This window comes from Lissotriton vulgaris, chromosome 2_1 (genome assembly GCF_964263255.1).
Source record: "Lissotriton vulgaris chromosome 2_1, aLisVul1.2, whole genome shotgun sequence".
NCBI lineage: Eukaryota > Metazoa > Chordata > Amphibia > Caudata > Salamandridae > Lissotriton > Lissotriton vulgaris.
Window position 1 is genome coordinate 372,373,269 of NC_141687.1, and position 26,141 is coordinate 372,399,409.

At 44.5% G+C, this 26,141-nt stretch overlaps 1 protein-coding gene across 2 annotated transcripts in view; it reads left to right on the forward strand.

The window, feature by feature from the left end:
* Positions 1–26,141, forward strand: part of SMG6 (SMG6 nonsense mediated mRNA decay factor) — a 1,283,123-nt gene that overhangs the window by 202,217 nt on the left and 1,054,765 nt on the right. For both annotated transcript variants that reach the window (XM_086955188.1, XM_086955187.1), the window contains exon 8: positions 3,157–3,369. In XM_086955188.1, coding sequence (XP_086811314.1) covers positions 3,157–3,369 — 213 coding nt within the window. The remainder of the gene's footprint in view (positions 1–3,156; positions 3,370–26,141) is intronic.

Sequence of the window (26,141 nt, forward strand, 5' to 3'; positions counted from 1 at the left end):
CCCGACGACGTGCAAGGAAGATGTCATCCTTCCTTACCTTCTACATTTGGCGCGGTCTGGCCTTAATGTTCATTCCATTGGGGTTCATCGCGCTGCATTGACTGCCTACAGGAAATGCCCTTCACAGACTTCCTTCTTCCAGATCCCTGTGATCAAAGACTTTTTGGAAGGCTTGAAGAAATTGTTCCCTCCTGTCAGGCTTCCTTCGCCTCCATGGGAATTGTTTGTGGTGCTGTCCAGATTGATGAAGGAGCCTTTTGAACCTATTCATAAGGCTTCGTTGCAGCACCTGTCCTGGAAGGCGGCGTTCCTCGTGGCCATTACATCGGCCCGCAGGGTGAGTGAAATTCAGGCGTTGTGTTGCCAAGAACCTTATACTGTATTTCATGCTGCTAAGGTTGTTATGCGTACTGACCCTAAATTTCTTCCCAAGGTTATTTCTGATTTTCATGTCAACCAGACTATAACTTTGCCTACGTTTTTTCAGAATCCTTCATCTCCAGCGGAAAGGTCCTTACATTCCCTGGTTGTTAGGAGGGTGTTGAAATTTTATCTGGATAAGACCAAAGATATTCGTAGGTCAGACCAATTGTTCATCAATTATGGATCGGTCAGGACGGGTCTTGCGACCTCTAAGCAGTCCATCTCTAGGTGTTTGTGTCCTGCATACAACTGTGTTATCAGAAGGCTAATAAGACCTTAGGAGGTAAACCTAAGGCTCATTCCACCAGGGGCAAAGCTGCCACGACGGCTTTGCTCCGTAATGTTCCTATTGCAGAAATTTGCAAGGCCGCCACTTGGAAGTCGGTTCATACCTTTGCTAAGCATTACTGTCTGGACACTGATGCCAGGGCAGATGCTCAGGTTGGACAGGCTTCGCTGCGGAATTTGTTCGCACAATAGTGGTGTTGATTTCTTTTCTCCACTGCCTCTTTGGTGTGGGGATGGGCTTGCCATTCTATTCACTAGATTATGACTATACACAGAGATCCCCTATTTATTTATTTATTTTATGTTCTTGTATAGCGCAAGAATCGACCCCTTACGAGGTATCTCCGCGCTTTGCTCGCAAGATGGAGTAGTTGCTATAGAACAGAGAGAGCGGATGAACACTGATGATGGGAATATTTAAACTTCCTGGAATAATACAGTTTTTAGTTTTTTCCTGAAGGAGGAGTGATTGTTGGTTTGCCTGAGGTCAGTTGGGAGATTGTTCCAGAGCTTCGGCCCTACCAAAGAGAATGCTCTGCCCCCTTGTCTGGTTTTTTTGACAAGAGGGGTTTTGAGTAGCAATTGATTGCTTGACCGCAAGGCTCTGTCGGGTTTATAGACAGGTAACTTTTGGACCAGGTAGTCAGGACCTTTCCCGAACAAGCACTTGTGGACAATGCAACAGATCTTGAATATGGTGCGCTGTCTTATTGGCAGCCAATGCAGTTCACGCAGCAGGGGTTTAGAGGGAGTTCTGGGGGGGGCATTCAGAACCAGTCTTGCTGCAGTATTTTGGACTACTTGGAGGCGATTAATAGCACTCTCATTGGCTTGAATAAGGAGTCCATTACAGTAATCAATTTTGCTGATCACCATAGTCTGCACTAGGGTCTTTCTGTAGCTGTCAGAAAGGTAGGGGAAGACTCTTCTTAACAGACCGATGGTGTGAAAGCATGACCCAGCAACTGCATTCACGTGTTCCTTCATGGTAAGGTCACGATCCAGCTTCACCCCTAGATTTTTTACAGTGAGTTTAGGGGTGGGTACTGGACCCAAGTCAAGGGGCCACCAGTCGGGGGACCACAGTAAGGATGCTTTCCCAAAAAGCATTAGCTCCGTTTTTCCAACGTTGCATTGGAGGCGGTTGACAGCCATCCAATTAGAGATGGCCCTCATTCCTTCTGCAAAGTTGTCCCTAACGTTGGAATTGAAGGAATGGAAAGGATAGAGGAGCTGGGTGTCGAGTAGTTTCTGTCCTGTAACTCCAGTTCTGTAGTAGGGGTATCTCTGTTATAGTCATAAGCGCCCGCCCTCCTCCCCGGTGGAGAGATATTCATGTAAGGAATGCTACAGGTCTGGCGTGTTACGCCTTCAAAAAGAACTGAAAGTAAAAGGGACTTGCAGTGCATTCTGGGATACTGTGAAGTTCTAGAAAGTTCTCTTAAACGCACAGTATCCTGTTTTGAGCCACATAATGGCAGCCTATCGGGCTTGTCTGTCCATGTCTTCCTCTCTATCATTCCAGAGGGTTTTTGCTGCTAAGGCAAAGGAAATCTGGACAGGCTGTGCTGTTTGTGGATTTTTGGTGGAATTTCTAGTTGAAGTACTGGACAGTGTAGCCTGTTTATAGGCTGCATTATCTGTCTTTAAATTCTCTCTTAAGTGTCTGTGCAGTTCTGCTTTTTTTCCGACACTTTAAGAGATTATTTTTGATTGCTCCGGAGTCCACGCACATGGGCGGGACTATTCACTAGATTATGACTATAACAGAGATACCCTTACTACAGAACTGGAGTTACAGGACAGAAACTACTCCTTGTTCGCTATGTAAAAGTTGGCCTTGTCTGTGTAGAGTCTTCCCTAGATAGCTCGACAACATTAGAGTGCCTACGATGTCTTGAAGCTAGTGAGGTATGGTCTATCCAGGACTCCTAAATGGGAGAAAAAGCTCAAGAGATGGCCAAATGCTTATTAATTCATCAGAAACCCTCTAGATGAGAGATGAGGCTGAAAAATGGTTGAAAAAGCATGAGAATACCCAGCAAAAACATCAGTCTGAACTGGTGTTGATACCTGGTATTGCTTTATGCATAAAACTTACTTCGCAGGTAATACCAGTTTGTTTTCAGAGCTGATATAGGTTTATCACATAACCTCAAGTGCTAGGTAACGTGGGCATGCAAGGTGCTTGAATGTGCTATATGTGTATCCTGCGAGAATGTAAATGTGGGAGTGTGTTTGGTATGTGCACTGTATAGGAATGTGTATATTGACTTGTACACCATGTAGGAGTGTGCATATGCTGTGTGTTGTGCAAGGAGTACAATTGCTTGTTCCCTGTACAGATCAATGTTCATGCTTAGGGACAGTACAGAAGTGGTGGCATAACATGACTAAATCAGCTTTTAGCTCTCAGTCATGCACATCTTTTGTCGTTTTCTCCAGTCCGAGCAGATTGAGTTGAGAAAGAGGCAGGAGCTGGAACTCAGCCCATGCCGTCGGGGGAACAACAGAAAAACCACATGTGGCTACTCTGGGGAAGACACTACTCGCTTGGAGATCTGGATCCATCCTTCAAATCCTCATTCCTCAAAGGGCCGGGAATCAGGTCAGGATTCCGAAGAGGATGATGACTTGCTGACCATCAGCCCTGGCGATGTAAGTGAACGTATTGATGCAAGAGAGGAAATGTGTGAGAGAACCTTACATGTACACCTTTCCCACTACCCTCTACTGAATAGATTGCTTTCAAAAGCAATTGCATGTTCTTTTTTAGGTAGTTCCAAGGGACTCGAATGTCTTGGTGTCTACCTTTCTCAGACATGACAGATGAGAGACTTTTGAAACTAAGAAGCAGGTGAAGTGTGTGGAGATGTAAGGGCTTAATGTTATGGATCAGAGTTTCTGGTGGAGGCCTACATTCCAGCTGTTGATGATGATATCATTCGGTCAGTCTATACTTTAAGTCATCTGAAGGTACTTTTTTGCCTTAGATTTTAACGGTTGCTTTGAAGAGAGATTGTGGTCCTCCGACAGTGTACATAATTGTACCTGCTGTCCTAATAGAAACACTCAGAGCATAAAATCCCCAGCATATTCTGCAGTTGGCTAATGAATATCTTTGGCATTTGCCATGCTATTATCATCATTGAATAGGTGAATGCTTAAAATATGTACTGACTTTCTCCTTGTAAGGAAAATTATTGCCTAAAGAAGTGACTTCACTTCAGAAAGAGTCATACTGTCCATCTCATTCCAAAGTAGTTTTGTGTCTTACCATAGTGCATGACCTTTTCAGTCTCATGAAACACCTATGTGAACATACACTCCTTTCTGCAGTGACAATAATCATTATGACCAGGGCACAAGTCCTAAATAAAGAAGTGGGGGGCCTAACCTAGTTAGGCAGTGTGCAAGTGACTGCTACATCACGGCGTGCGCTACATCACGGCGCGCGCTACATCACGGCGTAGGCTACATCACGGCGCGCGCTGCATCACAGCCCCGGGACATCACAGCCCTGCGAAATCACAGCCCCGCGACATCACACATGGCATCACAGGAATTGACATCATAGAAAGTGACATCACAAGCCACGACTTTAAACGAAGTGGCATCACAAGAAGTGATATCAGATCTAAAGCCCCCCTCACATATATGTTTAGCAGGTCTATCATGTGTACGTTTGAGCGCATTGCGAGGATAATAGCACAATGAGCTATGGAAGCTGATATGTGACGTCTACACAATCCCCCAGTTTTATGTAACACATCCTGTACATTCATCTACAAACATATAATTTATTGTACATGTAATATGCACATGTTGATGTAAAGCGCTCTGACACCCTGCATTGGAATGAGTTGGGCTTTACAAGAAAAAATAGTGGTACTTAAATTATTTTAACGCCTCCTCAGGGGAATTAAGCTCTATATAAATGCAATATTTATAACTTTAAACTCTTCATTGGCTCCCAATCCGAAAACGGATCATTTTCAAGACGCTTACGCTTGCTTTCAAAGCGCTTCATGATGCCGGGGCCAAATACATCAGGAAAAGGCTAGGTTTCTATCAGCCATCCAGATCACTGAGGTCAGCTTCCCTGGCCTTGGCATCTGTCCCGGGCATTAGAAGAACACGCATTGGAGGTCGCGCTTTCCAGCGTTTGGCGCCCCAACTTTGGAATGCCTTGCCAGTTTCCTTGAGAAGGAATGTCAACCTGTTAGCCTTCAGGAAGGATTTGAAGTCCTGGTTGTTTGTTCAGTAGTACTTACCATTTGCTCGCCTGTTTCTGTTTCCGCATTGGGTTTGAAGCACCGGGACACTCCTCGGAGTAGCTGAGCGCTATAGAAATCCTATTTTAACATAACATAACATAACAATTTGTTTTGTTGTAAATACTGGGAAAGACAAACACATCTGATATTCTTACAGTGCATGCATATCTCCTAAACAGGGACTGAACATAGTGAAAAGCTGCCTCTCTTGTATGTGTGAAGTGCTAACAAGGTGTGAGCATTTGTTTCCCCTCCGCTTCATTTGCATCAGGTGTGAGGCTCCGGACTGCTTCCAGCCAAGAGACTCGAACAACAGGAGGCCTGATGACTCCTCAAATTCGGCCTTTGTTAACGGCGCAGCAGGAGTCTTAAATGACTCCTGCACATTATTCAGTGGGGCCCAAGTTCTTGGCAGGGTGGATGGCGTTCACATTGTGAAAAAAGTGGGTGGGCGCAGTCTACCTGCGTGTACACCCGACTCGTGCCCTGATTATGACCATGATAATGGCTGCAGAGCCTTACGATGGTGTGGGTGCTGGAGCAAGGAAGTAATTTTTTATGTTGGGTCTGGTAGTGGTGATTGTGAGAGCAAAGGGCACAGACATTTAGATGTTGAGTTCTGCATGTTGATTTTGGGGCCAGGGAACAGTGCTAGTTAGTGTTTGTACAGGTTATGTGGTCAACTGTGGGATGACGGGTTCTATTGGGTCGGGTTAATGAAGTGTGTGGGACACAACATGGTATACTTATGGCTGTCCATGCTAAGGGCATGTTAGAGACTGTAATTAAATCTATTTTTGGAGACAACTTGTACTGCTGGTGAGGAATTAAATTGATGTTAGTAGGAAACATGGTTTGACATATATGAAATCCAGTTGTTATTAGTTAATTCAGGAGAATTCAGGTTATTTGAATGGATCAGTAAGAATGGGTGTATCATGCCTTATAATACTAGCTTATAAATAATACTTTTTATGTGTTGAATAATTCTAATGTTTTATTAAAACTGATTCCACAGTAAACCACAGTGTTTTTTTTCTGAGTTGTAACTTACCAAGTCACTGATTAGTACAGCGGGAAGCTTTGTGTTCTTTTGCATTAGGAATTGAAGTACATCATCCTTATTAGATCTTTGTAAGAGGGTTACAGATCTGAGAAATTTGATTCCTGGCTCTTTTAGGTTGATTATTATTTTGACTGGATAAGCTCCATGTTAAATAAAGCTTGGAGTGGTTACATTACTTTTAAAGAACCCTACCGAGCCAGTCACTTTCAAACCTATCTTGCTGTAGTCAAAGCATGGTTTGCGGAGAAAGCAGTTCCAAAACTTGTCACCTATTTTGATATTATTCTCAAGCTTTTAGGGTTTTAAAGTATGATACCCATCCCCCTATTGTTTTTGCTGTCTCACGTTTCTTAAACGGGATGTGGCACAAGCGTAGGAGTATTTTAAAATAATTATCTTTGGAACTGTATACTTTTTTCCTATGAAAAGAAAAGTATGAAGGCATTGATGTATCCGGATATTTGGAATTTCCTTTTAACTTACCCACTATCATCGATAACTTTTAATGAACTTTGATTCTGTGTTACAAATGGAAGGGACGAATAGTTGTTTGGTAAATGACTGTAAATATGATTGTCTTATACTGTTTTATGTTATTTATTAACTTGGTTGTTGTTTGTATGTATGTAATGCGCTTTTATGGTCTGATGTGACCGAAATAAAGTTATAGATTGGATTGGATTGGATATTATGCGTTAGGTGGTAATTTTTGCCTGCAATATTACCATATGTGCTTGTTTTTCCTTGGAAGAATTAGCTGGGAAAGACCTGAAGGAATTATGCTCTAAAAAAGTTCCTTAAATAAGGGAGCAACCATTATTTAGCGAGCAAGTAGCTACAGTGCCTTCCTTAGACTTCATGGAATGTTGACCCCAAACTGTGTTTTTGTCTCGAGCTGCTCTCGCCAGGTGAGGGCCGTTTGGAATCAGTACAGTTTCGAAAGGGACTTTAAGCCCTGCCCTTGTTTTCAATTGGCACAAGTCATCGTTTAGGTTAAACACTGGCGCATGATTGAAATCCGGGCTTTTCGGTTACCGCCTTGTCCACTTTTAGGATGGCCCATCTGGACAGGCCGACGCCATCTTGTTCTTTTCTTCTAGTTCTAATGAGCTTTCACGTGCGCGCTTCAGCACCAGCACTCTCCTTCCCTGCAGGGCTGTTTGCATTGCTGAGATGCTTCCCGTGCTCTCCCTCTGCGAGCAGCGGTGCCCGCAGGGGCCAGCTGTTTTTTTTCTGGAGCTTTCCTCCTCCTTCAGGAGCCCTGCAGAGCTGCGGCAATATAACCCGGTGCAATCAGGGTGAGAAAGGCAGTCATTAGCCAGCTTTGGTGGCTCTGTTGACCGATCCTTCCCTTACGGGGTCCGTGATTGAGCCCATGGTCGCAGGTTCGACTCAGCTGTTTATCCTTTCAAGGTCGACACAACGAGCACCATTAAATCAATAACAAGAAACTGTTTTTTGAGTGTCTATATGGTCTATACTCTACAGCAATAGAGCCCAGTGGGCGTTGCGCGTCTGCCACTTCACCGTAACAGTCCAGTGGTTGGAAAGCCGATTTTATAAGAAAATATCCTGTACACATAAAAGTCATGTAAGCGGTGAGAGCTACCCTTATCCTCCCTCAGGAGCCACGCAGAGCTGCGGCCACATAACCTGGTGCGAGAAAGGCAGTCAGTAGCCAGCTTTGGTGGCTCCGTTGACCGATCCTTCCATTACGGAGACCGTGATTGAGCCCATGGTCGTAGGTTCGACTGAGCTTTTTATCCTTTCAAGGTCAATACAACAAACACGTCAAACACGAAAACCTGATAGTTCCATTCTGTGTTTCGGAATGTCTATCTGGATCAGTTATAAATTGGTTCACTTTGTTCCTCCAGAACAGATCGCAACGATTTAAGGTCAACCACTCATTGTCCAAACCTGTCCCGGTCACGTTAGGAGTCCCTCAAGGATCTTCACTATCTCCGACACTGTTCAATTTATTCATGGAACCACTCACTGAAATTCTCAACTCGTCTAACGTGCAATATCACATGTCTGCTGATGACACACAATTAAACCTTAAGATCCATACCCTAGAAGTCATCGAAGAGCTCAACACAACTGTCGGAAAAACTCAGACCTGGCTGGCCGAAAACCATCTAAAACTGAATGCCCTCAAAACCGAATTCCTCCTAATAAACACCTTACTGCACTCAACTGCCAACCTCTCATCGTTGACTCAGCAAAATCGCTGGGAATTACACTGGACAGAAACCTCAATATGGAAAAAAAAACATCAGCAACGCGACAAAAGGAGCACATTTTCAGGGACATATTCTGAGAACTGAAACCTTTCCTGCAGGAAAAGGACTTCAAACTAGTAGTACAAGCTCTAGTCATCCCAAGAATTGACTACGGGAGTATCTCTCTCTGCGGCCTGCCCAGAGCTGCAACGGCCCCTCTAAGAGCCTCAATCAATGCTACAGCAAGACTTATCACAGGCTCCAAAAGAAGCTCCCACATATCTCTTGACTTAAAATCCCTTAATTGGCTACCTTTTGAAGCTAGAGTACATCTGAAAATAGCATGTATGACGCATAAAGCCATTTACCACAATGCACCTAGCTATTTGGTATAGAAACTGGCACCCTCATGTGGGGTTAGAGCATCAAAAAGTGCTAAAACCCTTCTACTGAAACTGCAAAAATTCAACAAGAAGAAAACATATACCCAAACCTTTTCAGGGATGGCGCCCAGAATATGGAATGCTCTACCCCCAGAAACGAGACTTAATTCTTCTACGGCATTTTAAAAAAAATAAGTGAAATCACTTCTCATGGCTAAATTCACTTGAGCATGGACTACTGTTATATTGCTACACAACGTATCTTCTTCATAGAACCTTTTATTGTCTATTGTCCAGTCAGGTCTCCTGGATACTGTTTCTATATTTCGCTTGATATACATTGAATGTTTTATGCATCTTATACCCATGTATTTATGATAGTAGGTTTTATACTATAGCGGACCAGCAGTGAACCCTATGTTATTTCCTTTGTATTTATGTAACTGACATCTACCCTGTAAAGCTCTCCGATAACCGCAAGAGTCTGGTTTGCTCTATATAAAACTTTAAAATAAACAAGCACCATTAAATCGGATAACAAATGTCTGTCATTTAGACCACAAAACTGACTTGTGAGTGTCCATATGGTCCACACTCTACAGCAATAGAGCCCAGTGGGCGTTGCCCCTCTGGCACTGTACCGTAATAATCCAGTGGTTGGAAAGGGCCAAGCCAAAGCCCCTTTCTAAATTTAGTGTGTTGTTTCCCCAGTGTGTTGTATTGATGTGCGGTCAGTTCACAGCTAAAGGTGACTAGCCAGACCAAATCATGAAATACCCTGCAATAGTCCAGGTCAACTTTTAAAAGAGTACATCTGGGATGGCATGCTTACTTGGAATGGCAGACAGCATGGACAGCTCAGCTGCTTCGGCAAAGATGTGTGTTTATCCTGCATATGACCAGTTCAAATCTCAGCCTTTCATCCTTGTGACACCACTGCGTTTGGTTCTAAACATTCCTGTTGTTTCAGAGCCCGAGAGACAAATCTGTCTCTGTAGTGTGCACTATACAAATTGTTCAATCTAATCACGTGGTGGTGTGTAGATAAGTCTTTACAAAATACAAAAATAATGAGGAGCCATTGGAATTATAGTGATCTGTGGAATTGCGTGGTGACAACCTAGAGCTAAGTTAACTAGTCTACAAGCCTTGGGTGTTTCACTTTGACTACCTTTAAGTGGTTTGCCCAAATTTGTAGAGGGTGCACTAGTGAGAATAATTTTCTAGGGTTATTCTGTTATGTATTTCTGTTTCTGTTGATGTAAAGAATGTTGTGATATGTCAGTTTTTGTTTTCGTCATTGATTAGGTGCCATTGTTTGTGTATGCTACAAATAGATTTTGATACATTCGTTAAGAATAACAATAACTGCGGAGAGGGTAATTAAATGTGCTCTATTCATAAATTGTTCTGTATTTTTTCCTTTATACCATTTTTTATTGTATAAAAATAACACTGATTCTCACACAGCGATTGAATATATGCGCTAATTTCAAGGGTTTGCCCCCATAGGAAAGGCAGGACAAGGGTCTCTAGGGATGATGTCCTCAAAGTCTTGTTTTAACACGTTTCATAAAGTAAATAACAATGCATAGTTTCGAATGGAGTTGGCTGATTTCCAATGGTTTAACAAGTCTGAGTACTTCCAATCCTTCCGGAGTCAAAATCTTACTTAAGATAAGCCGATACCTGTGCCAGTGGTTAATACGACAGATAGTTTTTGCATCCAGGGGACAGAGAAGATGAAGGTGAGTGAGAGTAAGTGTAATTTCACATACAAATTGAATACAACAAATAGTCCGCCTTTGATTCTACCCCATAATGTCTATTTTGTTTGCGGGTCACAAGCTCGGGTGTGGCTCCCGAGGATATGGTCGGGTACATGCTATCTCTTTATCCTTCTTCCCCCTGCATATATTGCTCCGTCCAACTATCACCGAACTCATCGATTGCAACGTAGAAATTCATCCTTGTCCTGAGTCAAGAGGTTTGTTGATATGAAAGATATAGATCAGACTGACACTACTGCACAGCAATTTGGGGATGTTTTGAAGGTCCTACTGCCTTATTGGGGTCCTTTGGCTAATAGCCTTCAAATTCGCCAGCTAACAAGAGTTGTTGAAGGGGTTATCAATACAATTGCAGCAATAATCAAAAATATCACTGCTGAGCTCCAGGCAGATTAGTCACTTTGCAGAACAGAATGGTGTTACATGTCAAACTTGCAGATAGGGGAGGGGACAGTTGTGCCATTCGCAGCAGTCGTTTACATACCTGATAACGCTCCTAATGTTTATTCGGCCATACAGAAATTAAATAGACTACCAGCTGAGATACACCACGGAACAGGTACTTGGACTCTGTCGGGGTGGTTTTGGAATACGCAAGTGCCTTCATTGGTTCTGAATCGTACATAATGTATCATCTTTTTGCTGATGTCGGACCCTCTGCAGCAATCCACAGAAACTGGGCTTTGCTCAAGTGTATCTGAATAAATATACTTGGTTTGCATTCTCTACTGTCTGACCGACTCTTCATTTGTATGGAAGGCTGAAAGGTGGTCGCGAGTGACTCGGGTGGCCCTGATCGGGTCAATTCCTTCAACTTTTGAGACTTTATTTAATTGGGTCTCTAATTTAGTCTGTGCTAATCCTAATCATACTACACTATGAGAGAAGATTTGCTAAATGTGGTCGGTGGTCTCCCCTTTTCCACTTTTTGTGTTTATTAAAATTCTCCCACTCACTCTGTATCGGCTGGCTACTCTGTGATTGACAGCATTCTGCTCTTTCACAAAGAGCATATTGGCACACAAAGTAGTTTTGTTCCCTGCCAGTAACTGCTGTGGCAGTGTGTGCTTTTTGAGACCATTTTTTTCTTTTGCCAATGTTTGTTAAATGCTGAGGGGCCCGGCAGCTCCTACACCAATAGGGTTTTATAAAAACCATGCCAAAACAAGTCACACAATGACAAAACTAAAAAGCTGACCACCAATTTCAGACCTACATGCTTTGACAATGCTTGTTTATTTTTGTTTCCCATAATCTTATTGAAACTGGTTACACTGATTTTCCATTATGAATAATTTTGGGAAAATACTAGCATGCATCAACACATGTTACTAAATGATGTTGCTAAGAAATGGTACCTGAAATTTTCCAGTAGTTTAGCAAAAAGTTTTTTTTCCCGCTTTCATTTTTTATGAACATTTTATTTTGAAAGCAAAGAATCTTAAAACTTGCTTTCAAGGTTCTACAAATAATTGCATCAAATCATAGAGTATTTTGGGAGCATTATACATAGTCTCATATTGATACATTTTGAAAACATGGGTACACATTTTTATACTGAAACCACTGTCAGTAGTGCAGTCAGAGCTTACAACATTTACTTGGAGCGCTCACCCTATTAATAAAGGCTTTCAATTAATGAACCATAAATACAAGTTTGAACAGCATTAACATATCGATAAAAATATTAGCTTAACTGCAGACAGTGCCCTTCCCTGATCCATATTGTGGTGCAGCAAACTGGCAGCCAAAGGGTTATGTCCTGAGCATCGGGCTATAGGAATTCCACATCCCTGGTAACATGAAGGGAGGAAAATGTGTGTGGCTTTTAGTAGCTGTAGATATACACAAGCTGTGTATACTCCTGCCATCTAGTGTTTGGCTCAGACATCTGCAGCGTGTTTTTTTTTTTTTTTAAGAAGTCTTTCAAGTCACAAGGTATAGTGCCTCCTCCTATGACTGGTTATCTGCATAAGCATCAACTCCATTGTTAAATTATTTTGTTCTGCCATCTGGTTCGAACGTGTACCCAGTGACTTTCGGATCGACATCGCACGGTGTTTGTCGTCGGATGCCTTTTGGTTCTTCCATTTCTATTGGTGAAAGCAATCATCGATCGTGGTATGTTTGATCTTTTTTCTAATCTTTTCTGGTCGGTGACCGGTTTCTACAATACACCCCTTTTGTGGCCTGGACCCCTCCTGGAGCCTTCTACTTCGTCTCTCTTCTCCAAGAATGCAGACTTAGTAATAGGTCTCCCTTACAGTACTGTCCACAGTGTCACTCAAAGTACTCCTATACCGATCTCCATCAAGTCTGCAACCTTTGTCTGTGCCCAGAGCATAATTTGACCTTCTGCTCTGTCTATTTATCCTTTCGCTGCAATATTATGTTAAGTTATCGACAACTATGGCTCAGTGACAAAAAGACAACGCACCTAACCTCTTTGGGGATGGAAATGTTGAGAAGGAACCAGAACTGGGAACCTTGGGTGAGGAGACCCTGCACTTCAGCCCCGAGCAAAGCTCCCACTTGGAGTTCAAGACTGAGTAGCCACACATCCTGAAAGTGAAACCACCCGGCAAGACGTAGACCATGAGTACATCATCCCTCCCTGTACCACCTCCCTATACCCAACACAGGATGAACATAACTCTCAAGGGGATTCAGCGTCCAGTCCCTGAGACCTACTGTCTGGCTTCCCATCAACAACTGCCTGTAGGCCATTTTCGGCACTGACCAAAGAAATTTGGATCCGGTTCAGAGTCCACCACGGGTTCTAAAACAGTCACACAAGACCTCGCCTCCGGTGCCTTAAATACCTTCCATGCTGAAAGCTTTTTCTCCAGTATTAGGGTGTCTTTCATAGATTCACATGCTTGAATATTCCCCGTCGTCGGAGTGGGAGTCCCACAGTAAATAAAATAGCAATAACATACTAATAATATGTAAATGTAAAACATAACAGATGAAATACACATTAGAAAAACAGGCAGTAAATGCCTAGACATAATTCCTCATAGGAATCCATAAATAGAGAAAAAACACTTGTAGCATATTCCTGTCATTATGTTGGTCCAAACTGTAGCCAATCAGGCGCCAGCAGTCCTCCAGAACCTTCTCCTCAGAGCTCAACACCTTAGATTTTCTACCTCATGTCGTGTGTAAGGGAGTCTCCCTGAGCTCTGCTCAGTTTTCTCAGTTTCTTCAGGTTTTCCTGTGCTTTTCAGAATGTCTACAAGTAAGAAATCTCTCTTCAGACCTTGCTCTTCTTGTGGAAAGCTGCTTCTTTATTCAGAGGATCCACACAGTAAGTGTATTTACTGTCTTTACCCCGACCATGAAGTGGGAAAGTGTAAGTTCTGTAGAACTTTCTCCACAAAAACTCTAAAGGACAGGGAAGGCCGCCTTCTGTTATGGCTTCAGAGACTCAAGGACAAGGATGGTGTACTTTCTGATGCCGAAAGTTTCACTTCTGGTCGTTCCCAAGCAGTATCTAAACGTAGTAGTGTGCAGGAGTTGCCCTCACCTTTCATCAAGAAGACGAAGATGTCCCTCTCTTTGGCCCCTGCGGTGTCTTCACCTCTACCTACTACGTCCATGCCCACGAGACCTGGCTCTCAGGCGTCTACTACATCTTCTGCTCATGTTTTTGTGAAAAAACATGCTTCTGCGTCGACGGGACCGTCGACAGTCGTTCCGTCAACGAAATCTGCCGTCTCCGGATCATCGACGACGACGGTGACGACGATGTTTGCTGATGGATCATCGACGACTGTCTCGTCGACGTCGTCGACGAAGGTAGCATTTAGTTTCAAGACTGTACCGTCTGTCATTCCCATTGCATCGTCGTCGACGAAGAAGCCTTCCCCCGTCGACGACCAAGTCATCGTCGATGAAGGGTGTGAAGAAATCAGCCTCCTCGACAGCCTCGTCGACATCTGCACCGTCGACGTCCACACAGTCGACGACCGCACCGTCGATGACCACACCATCGACGACTGCTCCGTCAACAAAAAAGAAGTCATCTTTGTTGTCTACTTCGTCGACGAAGGCATCGTCGACGCCATTACTGTCGACGGCGGTACCGTCGACTGTACCGGATGCTGCCAGTGTGGCTCCATCGACGACTTCTTCTACATTTGCCTCACTGCCAATGTTGCCATTGTCGTCCACTGGATCTGCCGATGTTGAATCTCTTCACTAACGCCGCAAGGTGCCTGTGGACCAGATTTCCATCACCAGTGATCCGCAGCCTCCCTCGCCTGTGTTTGCCACAGACTCGGAGCAGGACTCAGAAGAAGATGTTCACGAATCATTTAGAGCAGCACGTAGTCCATCTGATTTGGTCATCAAGTGCCAAGATTACAGTAACGATGATGAGGACCAATATTTCCAGCAGGAAACTACGCCGGTTCAAGCTCCCACGGCGACGCTACCCTTGTCGCTTATCTCTAATCTTCAACATATGTTGGACGACTACAACAGACGTTTTCCGTCATCTCCACAAGTACCCAGCCCCTGCTATTCTGCCATCGGTTACTATGCCGGCTCCGGCTCCTTTGGCACCTCTGCCTACTTCTGCTCCTCAAGTTCAAACATCTGTTCGGATACACACAACTGTGTATGCAGACGATGAGGATGAGGTTTCTCCTGACCGCGAAGATGGTGAGTTTCGTGATGATGAGGATGACGATATGGCGGAGTGGGATAATTACCAAGTTCAAACACCATCCCCATCTCCGGTTGCACCAGGGGATTCTCCTCCTGTAGATATTGCGAGTTTCCATCCGCTGATGGATAGGGCAGCCCAACGCTTCAAGTTGCCTAGAGTCCAGAGAGAGGAGGATTGTTTTCTCTATGACTTTAAAAACCAGCCATTCAAACAAGTCCATATTGTGCCAATAATTGGCTTTATTTGGGCCGAAGGAGTAAAATTGATGCAGACCCCTAATACACTTCCGGCTCAGATGGCCAGGTTGAAAAAGAAGTACAAGGCACCTGTTGGTACTCCAGCGTGCCTCATTGGACAGCCAAAAACAGATTCAGTAGTTACACAAGCAGCTCAGCGTCGTTCACGGAATCCTGCATCTGCTGTTACTGCCCCACCAGATCGCGAAGGTCGTCGCATGGATGCTATAGGCCGCAAGTTTTCTACGATGGCTTCCACCACAGTGAGAGCGGCCAATGCTTTGGCCATTTTGGGGCGTTACGACCGCCAAATGTGGGCGGACATGACAGCTTATGTGGCCTTAATTTTGCAACATCTCCAAAAAAGGGAGAGAACATCGGAGGAGATAATTGATTGTGCTGTTGACATCGCCTGCACTGGTTTTCGGCAACTCGCTGGAGCAGCGGTTCTACGTAGACAAGGTTGGTTGCATTCCACATCTTTCCGACAGGAGGTACAAGCAAAGATCCTGGATATGCCGTATGACGGCGAGTCTTTGTTTGGGGCTCATGTTGCTGAAGCTCTACAGTCCATTACAAAAGACACGGACACTGCTTGCTCTCGAGGAACTTTGCAGTTTCGAAAACAGCCCTTTCGGGGTGCACGTGGACGCGGCACCTCGTCTACTTTTCAAGGAGGAAACACTCAATACTGTTCCTACAACCAAGGCAACCAACACTATTCAAACACCCTGCAGCAGTCTTCGCGACAACAGTCTTCTAAAACCTATCGAGGGAGATCTTCTTACAGGGGATCTGCTCCCAAGCGACAATGACTTGCCTTTACCCCAAAAAGTTGGAGGTCGAATCTCCCTGTTCTCAATGGTCCCCCATCACTTCGGACCGTTGGGTTCTGAACATCGTAGAGAAAGGCCATGCTCTGGAGTTCGTCAAACTTCCTCCGCCCACTCCACACATCAGGGAACTATTACATCAAGTTTTCCTTATGATACAGAAGGGTGCCGTCGTAGTGGTACCAAAGTCTCAACGGGGAATGGGATTTTATTCCCATTTTTTCCTTTTCATAAAGAAGACGCTGGATTGGAGGCCGATATTGGATTTACGAGCACTCAACAAATATCTCAAGTGCCAATCCTTCCGCATGTTAACGCTGGTGGAGATCTTACGACTACTCTGAGTGGAGGATTTCATGGCAACTATCGACCTCCAAGACGCCTACTTTCATGTCCCTATTCTACCGCAACATCAGAAGTATTTACGTTTCCGCGTGGGACGGAGGGATTTCCAGTTAAAAGTACTGCCTTTCGGCCTACGTTCAGCCCCTCGCGTCTTTACGAAGGTGTTGGCTCCTGTGGTAGCTTATCTACTTCTTCAGGGTGTACAGATTTTTCCTTACCTGGACGACTGTCTCCTAAAATCTCAATCTCGTACGCAGCTGCTTCAGGACACTCGCCTTTGTCAGGTGGTGTTTCGCTCCCTCGGTCTATCCATCAACATGGCCAAGTCCCAATTACATCCAGCAACCTGCAAGAACTTTCTTTTTAGGGGCCATGTTAAATACGGCTCTTGCAAAAGCATTTCTGTCTCGGTAGCGACAACACAAGATTCTTCAATTGGTGTCTCTCTCGGGCGCAAGACAGTCCGTTTCTGTCCGACTATTAAAATCATTTCTAGGAATAGCGTCATCGTGCATTGCATTGATCCCAAATTGCAGATTACGGACGCGTCCCATTCAAGAGGAACTGGATGGACAGTGGCGCCAGGTCACCGGTTCTTTCAACGACCTAGTCTGTGTCACCGCCCGCATGAGAGGGGCCCTCAAATGGTGGGCGCGGCCATCCAATCCTTCGACAGGGTCGTCGTTCCTTTCCATCACTCCGGAACTTACTCTGACGACGGATGCCTCGTTGGAGGGATGGGGTGCTCATCTTCAAGGCCTGTCCATAAAGGGCAAGTGGACTTTGCCTCAGAGAGCCTGGAACATCAACAGGCTGGAGCTGATGGCCATTTTTCCTTTCATCTCTTGATCCAAGGAGAGTCAGTCCTTATTCAGACGGACAACACAACCAGCATGCATTATATAAACAGGCAGGGCGGAACAAAGTCTCCAATCTTGTTGCATCTGGCGCAATCGATCTGGGACTGGGCTCTAAGTCATCAAGTCACTCTTACTGCAGTCCATCTACCAGGAGTTTCCAACATCCTAGCGGATTCCCTCAGCAGGTCCACGTCATCGACCCACGAGTGGGAGTTGCACCATCAATCACTCGAGCTGATTTTTCAGAAATGGGGGCATCCACCGCTGGATCTCTTTGCCACACCACAGAACCGGAAATGCCCATCTTATGCAAGCTGGCATCTCCACCGAGGATCACAGGGCAATGCCCTTTTGATGAATTGGTGCAATCTGTTTGCTTACGCTTTTCCTTCAATCCTTCTGGTGCCTCGGGTATTGTGGAAAATGCGGAGACAGCCTTGCCACATTCTTCTGATCGCCCCCAGATGGCCTCGTCAAGCGTGGTTTTCAGAGCTACTTCTTCTATCCCACGAGCCCATCCGTCTTCGTCCTCGGGTGGACCTTCTCACGATGGACAGGGGTCAGATTTGCCATCCAGACCCCTCCTCTCTGAATTTGTCAGCTTGGAACCTGAGCACCTTGAATTTGCTCACCTAGCCATCCCACCAGAGTGTAGAGACATCCTCGCTCAGGCTAGAGCTCCGTCAACTGTTAAAACCTATAAACTTAAATGGAAGAGATTCTGCCATTGGTGCGCAGCTGCTGGGATCCATCCCATTCATTCCACGCCTGCGCAGCTCCTTCCATTCTTTTTGCAACTTGCTCAGTCTGGACTCTCGCATTCAACTTTGAGAGTTTTTCTGGCGCCAATTTCCCGCTTTCGTCAGGATGGCGTCACTTCCCTTTGTTCTTCCAGGATAATACGCCAATTTTTCAAAGGATTATTTCGCAGGTTCGCACCGATTCGGCGCCCTCCTCCTACTTGGCACCTTAACATCGTGTTGTCACAATTCATGAAAGCACTTTTCGAACCTATACACAAGGCAGACTTGAAGTTTCTCACGTGGAAGGTTGCTCTTTTCCTTGCGCTGACATCTTCTCGTTGCGTAAGTGATATCCATGCCTTCACTATAAATCCTCCATTTCTGCAGTTTCGACCTGACTGTGTAGTGCTTCGCACTAATCCAACATTCCTGCCTAAGGTGCCTTCAGATTTCCACATCAACAAACCTGTTTTCCTGAAGACTTTCTTTGCTAATCCACAGTCTCCAGCGGAGCAGCGTTTGCACTCCTTAGACATTAAAAGGTGCTTAAAGTTTTACATCAGCAAAACAGCCCCTTTTCGTAAAGCTGATCAACTGTTCATAGCTTATGGACGTTTCCACAAAGGGCGTCCAGTTACCAAACCTACAATTGCTAGTTGGGTTTCCTCAGCCATCGCTTTCTGCCATCAACAGGCAGGCAAGCCTCTTCAGTCTTCAGTGAGGGCTCATTCGACCAGGGCGATGTCGTCTTCAACTGCCCTGTTCGCCAGTGTGCCGCTGCATCAGATCTGCAGAGCAGCCACGTGGTCAAGCAGGCACACGTTTACGAAACACTACTGCCCGGGTGTCATCAACGAAGCAGACACTGCAGTGGGACAGGCTGTGCTTCGCAATCTTTTTCTTCCCTCCTCCATTATGGTTTACCTTATTACTGTATGTTTTGCATGACTATACGCATTTTGGTTTTATAAGTCTATGCATGTGTATCATGACTGGGAAGTTTTCTTCCGATATTACTGCTTTCTATTCTATATTCAAGCATGTGAATCTATGAAAGACACCCTAGTACTAGAGAAGAACAATTGTTACTTACCTGTAAACAGGTGGTTCTCCAGCATTGGTGTCTTTCAAAGATTTACATGCGACCCACCCTCCTCCCCTCAGAGGCTCTCTTCTCCTCATAGACTCTGTGGTCACTCTTGTGCTACGAAAATGTGAGGTGTTGAGCTCTGAGGAGAAGGTTCTGGAGGACTGCTGGCACCTGATTGGCTACAGTTTGGACCAACATAATGACAGGAATAGGCTACAAGTGTTTTTTCTCTATTCATGGATTCCTATGAGGAATTATGTCTAGGCATTTAGTGCCTGTTTTTCTAATGTGTATTTCATCTGTTATGTTTTACAATTACTTATTATTAGTAGGTTATTGCTATTTTATTTACCGTGGGACTCCCACTCCGACGACGGGGAATATTCAAGCATGTGAATCTATGAAAGACACCAATACTGGAGAACCACCTGTTTACAGGTAAGTAAAAATTGTTCTTCAGTACCAACACCGAAAGTGGTCAAAAAGCTGTCCTCTGCTATGAAGACTCCATTGACGCCAAGAGCCAAAAGGCTCCTTTGCAGCTGAAACGCTTGTCGCCCATTGCCTTGTCTTCTGCTGGATCCCAGGATTTGGAGCAGCCCATCATGTAGCGCCTACAGGAAAACCTTGATGTGAGGCAGAAGTGGATTTAATCTACCAACAGACCGGCGAGATTATCACTAAGCATCCTTCAAAAATCCAAGACACTATCCCTCATAAGACTAAGATGACTTTCGAGGAGGAGTTTTCCTCTGAGCCTCCCCCTCCAGCAAAGATCAGAAAGCATCACGACAGGGACACTAGTCCTCTGCCACCTAAACCATGACCTTCTCCTCCATCCTCTCCCCTTCTCTTCCAACTTCACCACTGTTACAAATTGGATTTCTGGTTGGCAGAGATATGCACCATGTTAAAGCGGGAACGGCAATGCTAGTCAAGTTAAGTCAGATGCACATTAAAAGATAACCTTTGCTCACTGGCTGGTAGCTTGGCACAGAGCAGTCCGTCTTAACTAAAGAGGCAATGTGTAAAGTATTTGTGTAACACACACACTGCAATACTATGAAAACACCCCAAAAAGACTCGACACAGGTTTAAAAAAATAGACAGTGATTTTATTAAATGAATCGAGACCAAAACAACAAAAATTCAATAAGTAGAAGTTGAGTAATGAATTTTTATAGAATAAAGAGTTCTAGCTCTTAGAAGCAATAAGAGCCAACGGGGATTATCTGCTCGCACTGAACCAGGCCAAAGTCAACAGTTCAGGTTGATGGTGATGAAGCGCTGGCTTGGGACAAGAGCCATGCAGGCTCTGTGAACAGAGTACCATGAGCCTGTGGCAACAGCGAGATGCTGAGTGCAGATGAGCGATGCATCGTTTTCGAGCCCGCAGTCTAGCTGATGCGAGCATTTTCTTTCACGGGGTCGATTCTGAAGACAATGCGCCGGGTAATCTATGCTGGAGGGACGAAGCGTCAACCTTCCCAATGCAGTGGCTCTGATGCGTTGGTTCCGGACGCAATGCAGTGGTTCTTAGTGGAATGTGTTGATTCTACTGCCACAACAGGGTCGATGTACTGGTTCTGCTACACGCAGACTGGAGTTGTGCCAATTTCTCTGGTGCAAGTATCAACAAGCTCTTGGAGATCCCTCTGCTAGAGTCCAGTTCTCTCTAAACAGGGTCATCAGGATACTGATGAAATTGAAGTGTTATGTAAGGGAATGTACTTCTGTCCCACGGAGAAGGGGGGACATGACAAATGTGCATATTGATTTATTCAAATTTATACGGGTGTTGAATGTAAAGAAATTCTTTAACTAGCATTTGGAAAAGCCTGTGACTCATGTTGTTAAACGAACACCTATGGGACACTCTATCGTTGATATACAGAGCATACAGTGTCTCTTATATCTCGAAAATAATGAGACTAGAGATATGGAATTTTCGTTGGATGATCTAAACATTGTAGAGGCTGGAGGTTTTTAAGCCTTTGAATTTTACAACTTTAAATATTGGATTCGAATAAAGCAAGAACTTTTCTAATGGACTTAAACTAGCCAATCAATTTGTGTGTGGGTGCACCATTCCACCTTTTGTTTTGCCAAGATTTCCTCTGCTTAGCAGCAATACCATACAATGGCTGGTATTGGAAGAGAAGTGCACTGTAGTGTACAATTTGAACTGTATGTGCGGTGCAGTGGAGAGGTCCGCCTTTGATCATTTTCCTTTCTGTGTGACAACATTGTCATCCAGTCCTTGTCCTCTTAATATAGATTTCAGAGCAGTTATCACAATTTTAGCCAGAATTCAAGATTCGGGCAAACTGTGAAGCAACCAAGACCGATGCTGCTCATCCAGCACGTATGTTCTGTGTCTAGAAAGCAAGTTGCCTAATTGAATTGGAAACTTGCTTTGTAAACCTAAATCGTACATCCGGGATAAATGACGTCTCGGAAAATACTACGTTCTATGTCTAGAAAGCAAGTTGCCTAATTTAATGTGATTAGGGGACTTGCTTTGTAGACACAGAACCTACGTCTTCGATAGAAGTATTTAAAAAGCATTCTCATCTGGCAGAATTTAGAATGCTTATGTTGCCAAAGTGCTGTTGGCAAGTGCTGTTTTTTTTGCCTACGGCACAATTTCGTTTTCCTCTCTTTCCCTCTGGTAGTAGCACTGCTGCTGCTACTTGAGAAAGAGAGGTAGAGGAAATACCTGTAAAAGGAGAAAGCGTCAGGCAAGGACAGTGGGCAAAAGGAAGGTGTTAAAGGGAGGAGAAACTGAACCAGAGAGCGAAGGATATGTAAAGAGAAGTCAAAATCACTCACCCCAGTAGTCTTGTTGTCCGATTTCGCAGGAGACCGAGACACTGCACAGCAACAGTTCACAGTGCTTCCTTTCAACAAGGAACAGCTACAGTTCCTGAAATCCCCTCTCTGCTGGAATGCTCTAAACAGAATACTCAATGCGCCGAAGCATTCGCAGTGTAGCTTTTTAGAGCACGTGAAAATAACAGAGCCATGAGTTGAGTCGCATGACTCTGATGTCAGGCCATCTTGCAAATGATCTCAACAAGTGAGAGGGGCTCTTAAAACAAAAAGAGGTGGAGCACCAAATGATGCAACGCCTCCCTTTCCAGTCGTCACCCTGTGACGACCTGGGACAGGGAGGAGTGGTAAAAACCAGCAGACCCTGGAGTACAGGACTGATACTGTACATGCTGGGACTGCTTCAGAATGTTACATTTTTGAGCATAATTTGCTGGTGGTCCCAGAGGACCCAATTATTGAAGAATCGGGCTGGCATGTAAGTCTGTACTACTTAACTTTCACTGCTGCCAACTGGCACATGCACATTAGCGCATGTGTCTAATTCAAACTGTCAGACGTCCATTTTAGAACACGGACTAGGCAGGCCAAGGCAGTGGTTGCTTTTAGCATAATTTAAATAGGATAGTAATTGCTTTTTGCAATTACCATCCATAGCACATTTAATTGGATGGGCGTAGCCCCTCCACCCACCCCCAGAAACCGCCTCTGGGTCAGGAATATTTGCATACGCTTTTCCCCCTCCCCCACTCTTACTGCATACGTGGTCGGAGGCTTTAGCATACATCCCTCAGCCTGATAATTCCCACATAGGCCAAGTTCACCACCCTCCTCGACCCGCCCCTAGTGCCCCATGAGAAGCTGCCCAACTCGCCAGACCTTCTCACCCAGAATCAGGGCACCATCAGGCACCAACCCCCAGGCAACTCTTTCTTGTGATTTGGCTGCTGAAATATTAGAATTTGGATACCTCAATATGCCTGCTGAGTGTGTGTCCATGCTTAAGGAGACCTGCAGACCAACCACATTGCTCTGCTATAAGGCTGAATGGAAGAGGTTTGTCTTTTACTGCCTTCCTACACACATTTAATGATCTCAAACCATCAGTCCAAGTCATAGTTTGCTACCTGCAGACATCAGGCTTCGCCTATACATCTGTTCATCTTTACTTCACTGCAGTTGCAGCTTACCCTCAAATAGAGAACAGTCTTCCTTGTTCAGGGTCTCAGTTGGCAAAGCTTTTATGAAAGGACTTACAAGGTGTACTCCACCTCGGGTAGCCCCAGCCCACGTCTGAAACTTCAACATTGTCCTCTCTCAACCTTTTGGACCCTCCTTTAGAGCCCCTTCATTTGTGCCCTCTCCAATTTCTCTCTCGGAAGGTGGCTTTACTAGGTGACATTTCATCTCTTAGGTGAGTAAGTGAGCTTCAAGCTCTTACTCTGAAGGAGCCCTTCAATTATGTGTGCAATGATCCAATCGTCCTTTGAACTAATCTAAAATTTCCACCCAAGGAGGTATCTTTCTTCCCTCCTAACCAAACTATTGATCCCCTGGTGTTCTTCCCACACTCAGACTGCTGATGGAGAAGGCTGTTCACAAACTAGACGTCAAAACAACTCTGGTGTACTACGAAGATTGACTAACGCCTTTTCACAAGACACAACTCTGTCTCAATCACAGAGCCAAACAAAGGCCAAGGCAGGCATTGTCAGGTGGGTAGTCAAAGCATTCACACTTGCTATGATATAGCCAAAAGGCATCTGTCTACAAGACCCAGGCACCACTACCTGCAAAAAATGGGCCTTCATTGCTTTCCTTGATAACATTCCCATAGTTGATATATTTAAAGTAGCTACTAAGTCCATACCACACATGTTCAATAAGCATTACTGTGTGGATGTTCTTGCATTCCATCAAGCTAATTTTGCCCAATGCTATGCATTCCTTTGGCTAGCCACCCCTTACGGGAAATCTGCTTTGCAATCTGTGCAGAACAAACGGAAAATGTTACCTTGTAAGCATTTGTTTGTAGCATGTACTGTAGAGTGTATATGTGTCCAACTTCCTCCCCAGAAACTTCAGGTTGTTGCAGATGCCTTTCTTTTTTCGTTCTTAGTATGGCCATCTTCTGCTTTTTTTTGCTTTATTTTCATCTTCACCGGCCGTGCAGAAAATCAGTCTAACAAAGGAGCTGATGCCCATGCGCTTTATCAGTCATAGGAAGAGTCACTATACCTCATGACTCGAAAGACTTTGGCGTTAAAAAGAAGTTGCACACGTCCAAGCCCAACGCTAGATTGCAGGAGTATGCAAAGCATGTGAGTCTACAGCACTGCATACTACAAACATATTCTTACACTGTAAGTAACATTTGTCTTATTAAATATGTGAGTGAAAAGATTGAGCAAAACTATTATCTGAAGAAAGAACAGGAAAGGTCATGGAGTCTCCTAGGTTTAGAATCTTTTGAATTGGATAGCAATTTGACCAGGAGGAGGGTGACTTACATCTAAGTTAAGATAGTTCGAAGGTCTGCAGTACAACTATAGGTAAGTCTAGATTTACAGAGGAGTTTTAAATAGGTAGTCTTCAGTTTTGTTATGAAGGAAAATAAGGATTCACTCAGTCTGAGATCTTTAGTGAGATTATTTCAAGCTCTGGGTGCAAAGCAAGGGAAGGTATAGCTCAGAGTTTGTTTTATATACTTTAAGTGCTCCAGCAAATGTTGCGCTGTCTTTTTTATTTTTTCCTTCTCCTGCGAGTAGCCAGTGACCACTGTGATTTGAGCTAATCAATTAATCTCCCCATGTGTGAGCTTGCACACTATTGTGCACCTGCTATCTGCTTACAAGAGCGCCTTTAGTCAAAATGCTGCTCTTCGAGAGCTTGCACAAACCCTTCAAAGAGAAATAAAGAAGTATTGTACTTAGGAGGCTTGGTGTCAGTATACAACGAAGTTTAAAATGAAATACTCGTTAAAAACACTTTAACGAGGAAAATAAGAAAGGATATCAGTTTGGGTAAATGAAATCTGGGGAATGCAGGGACGGAAAGACAACCGCAGGAGAAGGGGCCACAAGACTATTTCCGACGATAACCTATCATCTTGAGATGAGAGGCCCTTGGCAAGGCGAGCCATGCAGACAACAATGAGCTGCAGCGCAAAATCAGACACACATAATCGAAGGTCACTGTGTACAAGAGAGGCTTAAAATAATATGTACTATGTAGGGAGCCGCAGGTTGCATGAGATGGAGGGGGAAGAAATAGTACCTGAATCACCCAGGGAGCAGCGGATGGGCAGTGATTAAGTTGAAATAATCTATTTTTTGAAACTTTTTATTCTTATTTTAATCATAGTACAATTACAAAACCATCATCAAAATTTGCGGTACAATTAATTGGTACAGTGGTGAATCCATTATTTTCTTGGTACATGGGATTAGATTCCTCTCCTGCCAGATCAAAGCAAGCACTGTACACATGCAACAATATCGGCCCTATAGGCACCCTGCAGCCGCTCCCGAAATAGCCATATAATCAAGATGCAGTGACATCCCCATTCCTTCAACCCGATTGTCTTTCAATGCTTTTTGCAACAACTTAATCACAGCTCTTGCATTTATACATAAAGCAGTTCACTCTTAACCCTTCCTCCCTTGGCTTACAGTCGTAACTCTACCCCTCAATTCTGCAGCCTCCTGCTTCACCTTTGTATTGGTACAGTCAGTGCTGTTTACGTAGGGTCACGTGGGTGTGCAATCAGGTAGCATGTCAACGGGGCCCATATGTCCCTGGGCCTGGAGGCCACAGGCAACAAGTCAGCATATGTTATGAGCCTTTCTTGGCAGGTTACCAAATCATCAATCCAGGTCTTGAATTTGGGCGCTCGTCCCCTCCCCTAGTGGCATGCCACCCTCCTCTTAGCCATAAGCAATGCCATAGCCACAAATTTACGGTGCTCCGCCCGCACATGCTTAACATAACCTAATAGTGCCATCAATGGAGTAGGGCCAACTTGCATGTGTGTCATCTCTGTTAAAGCCTGGAAGACTTGTACCCAGTAATCGTA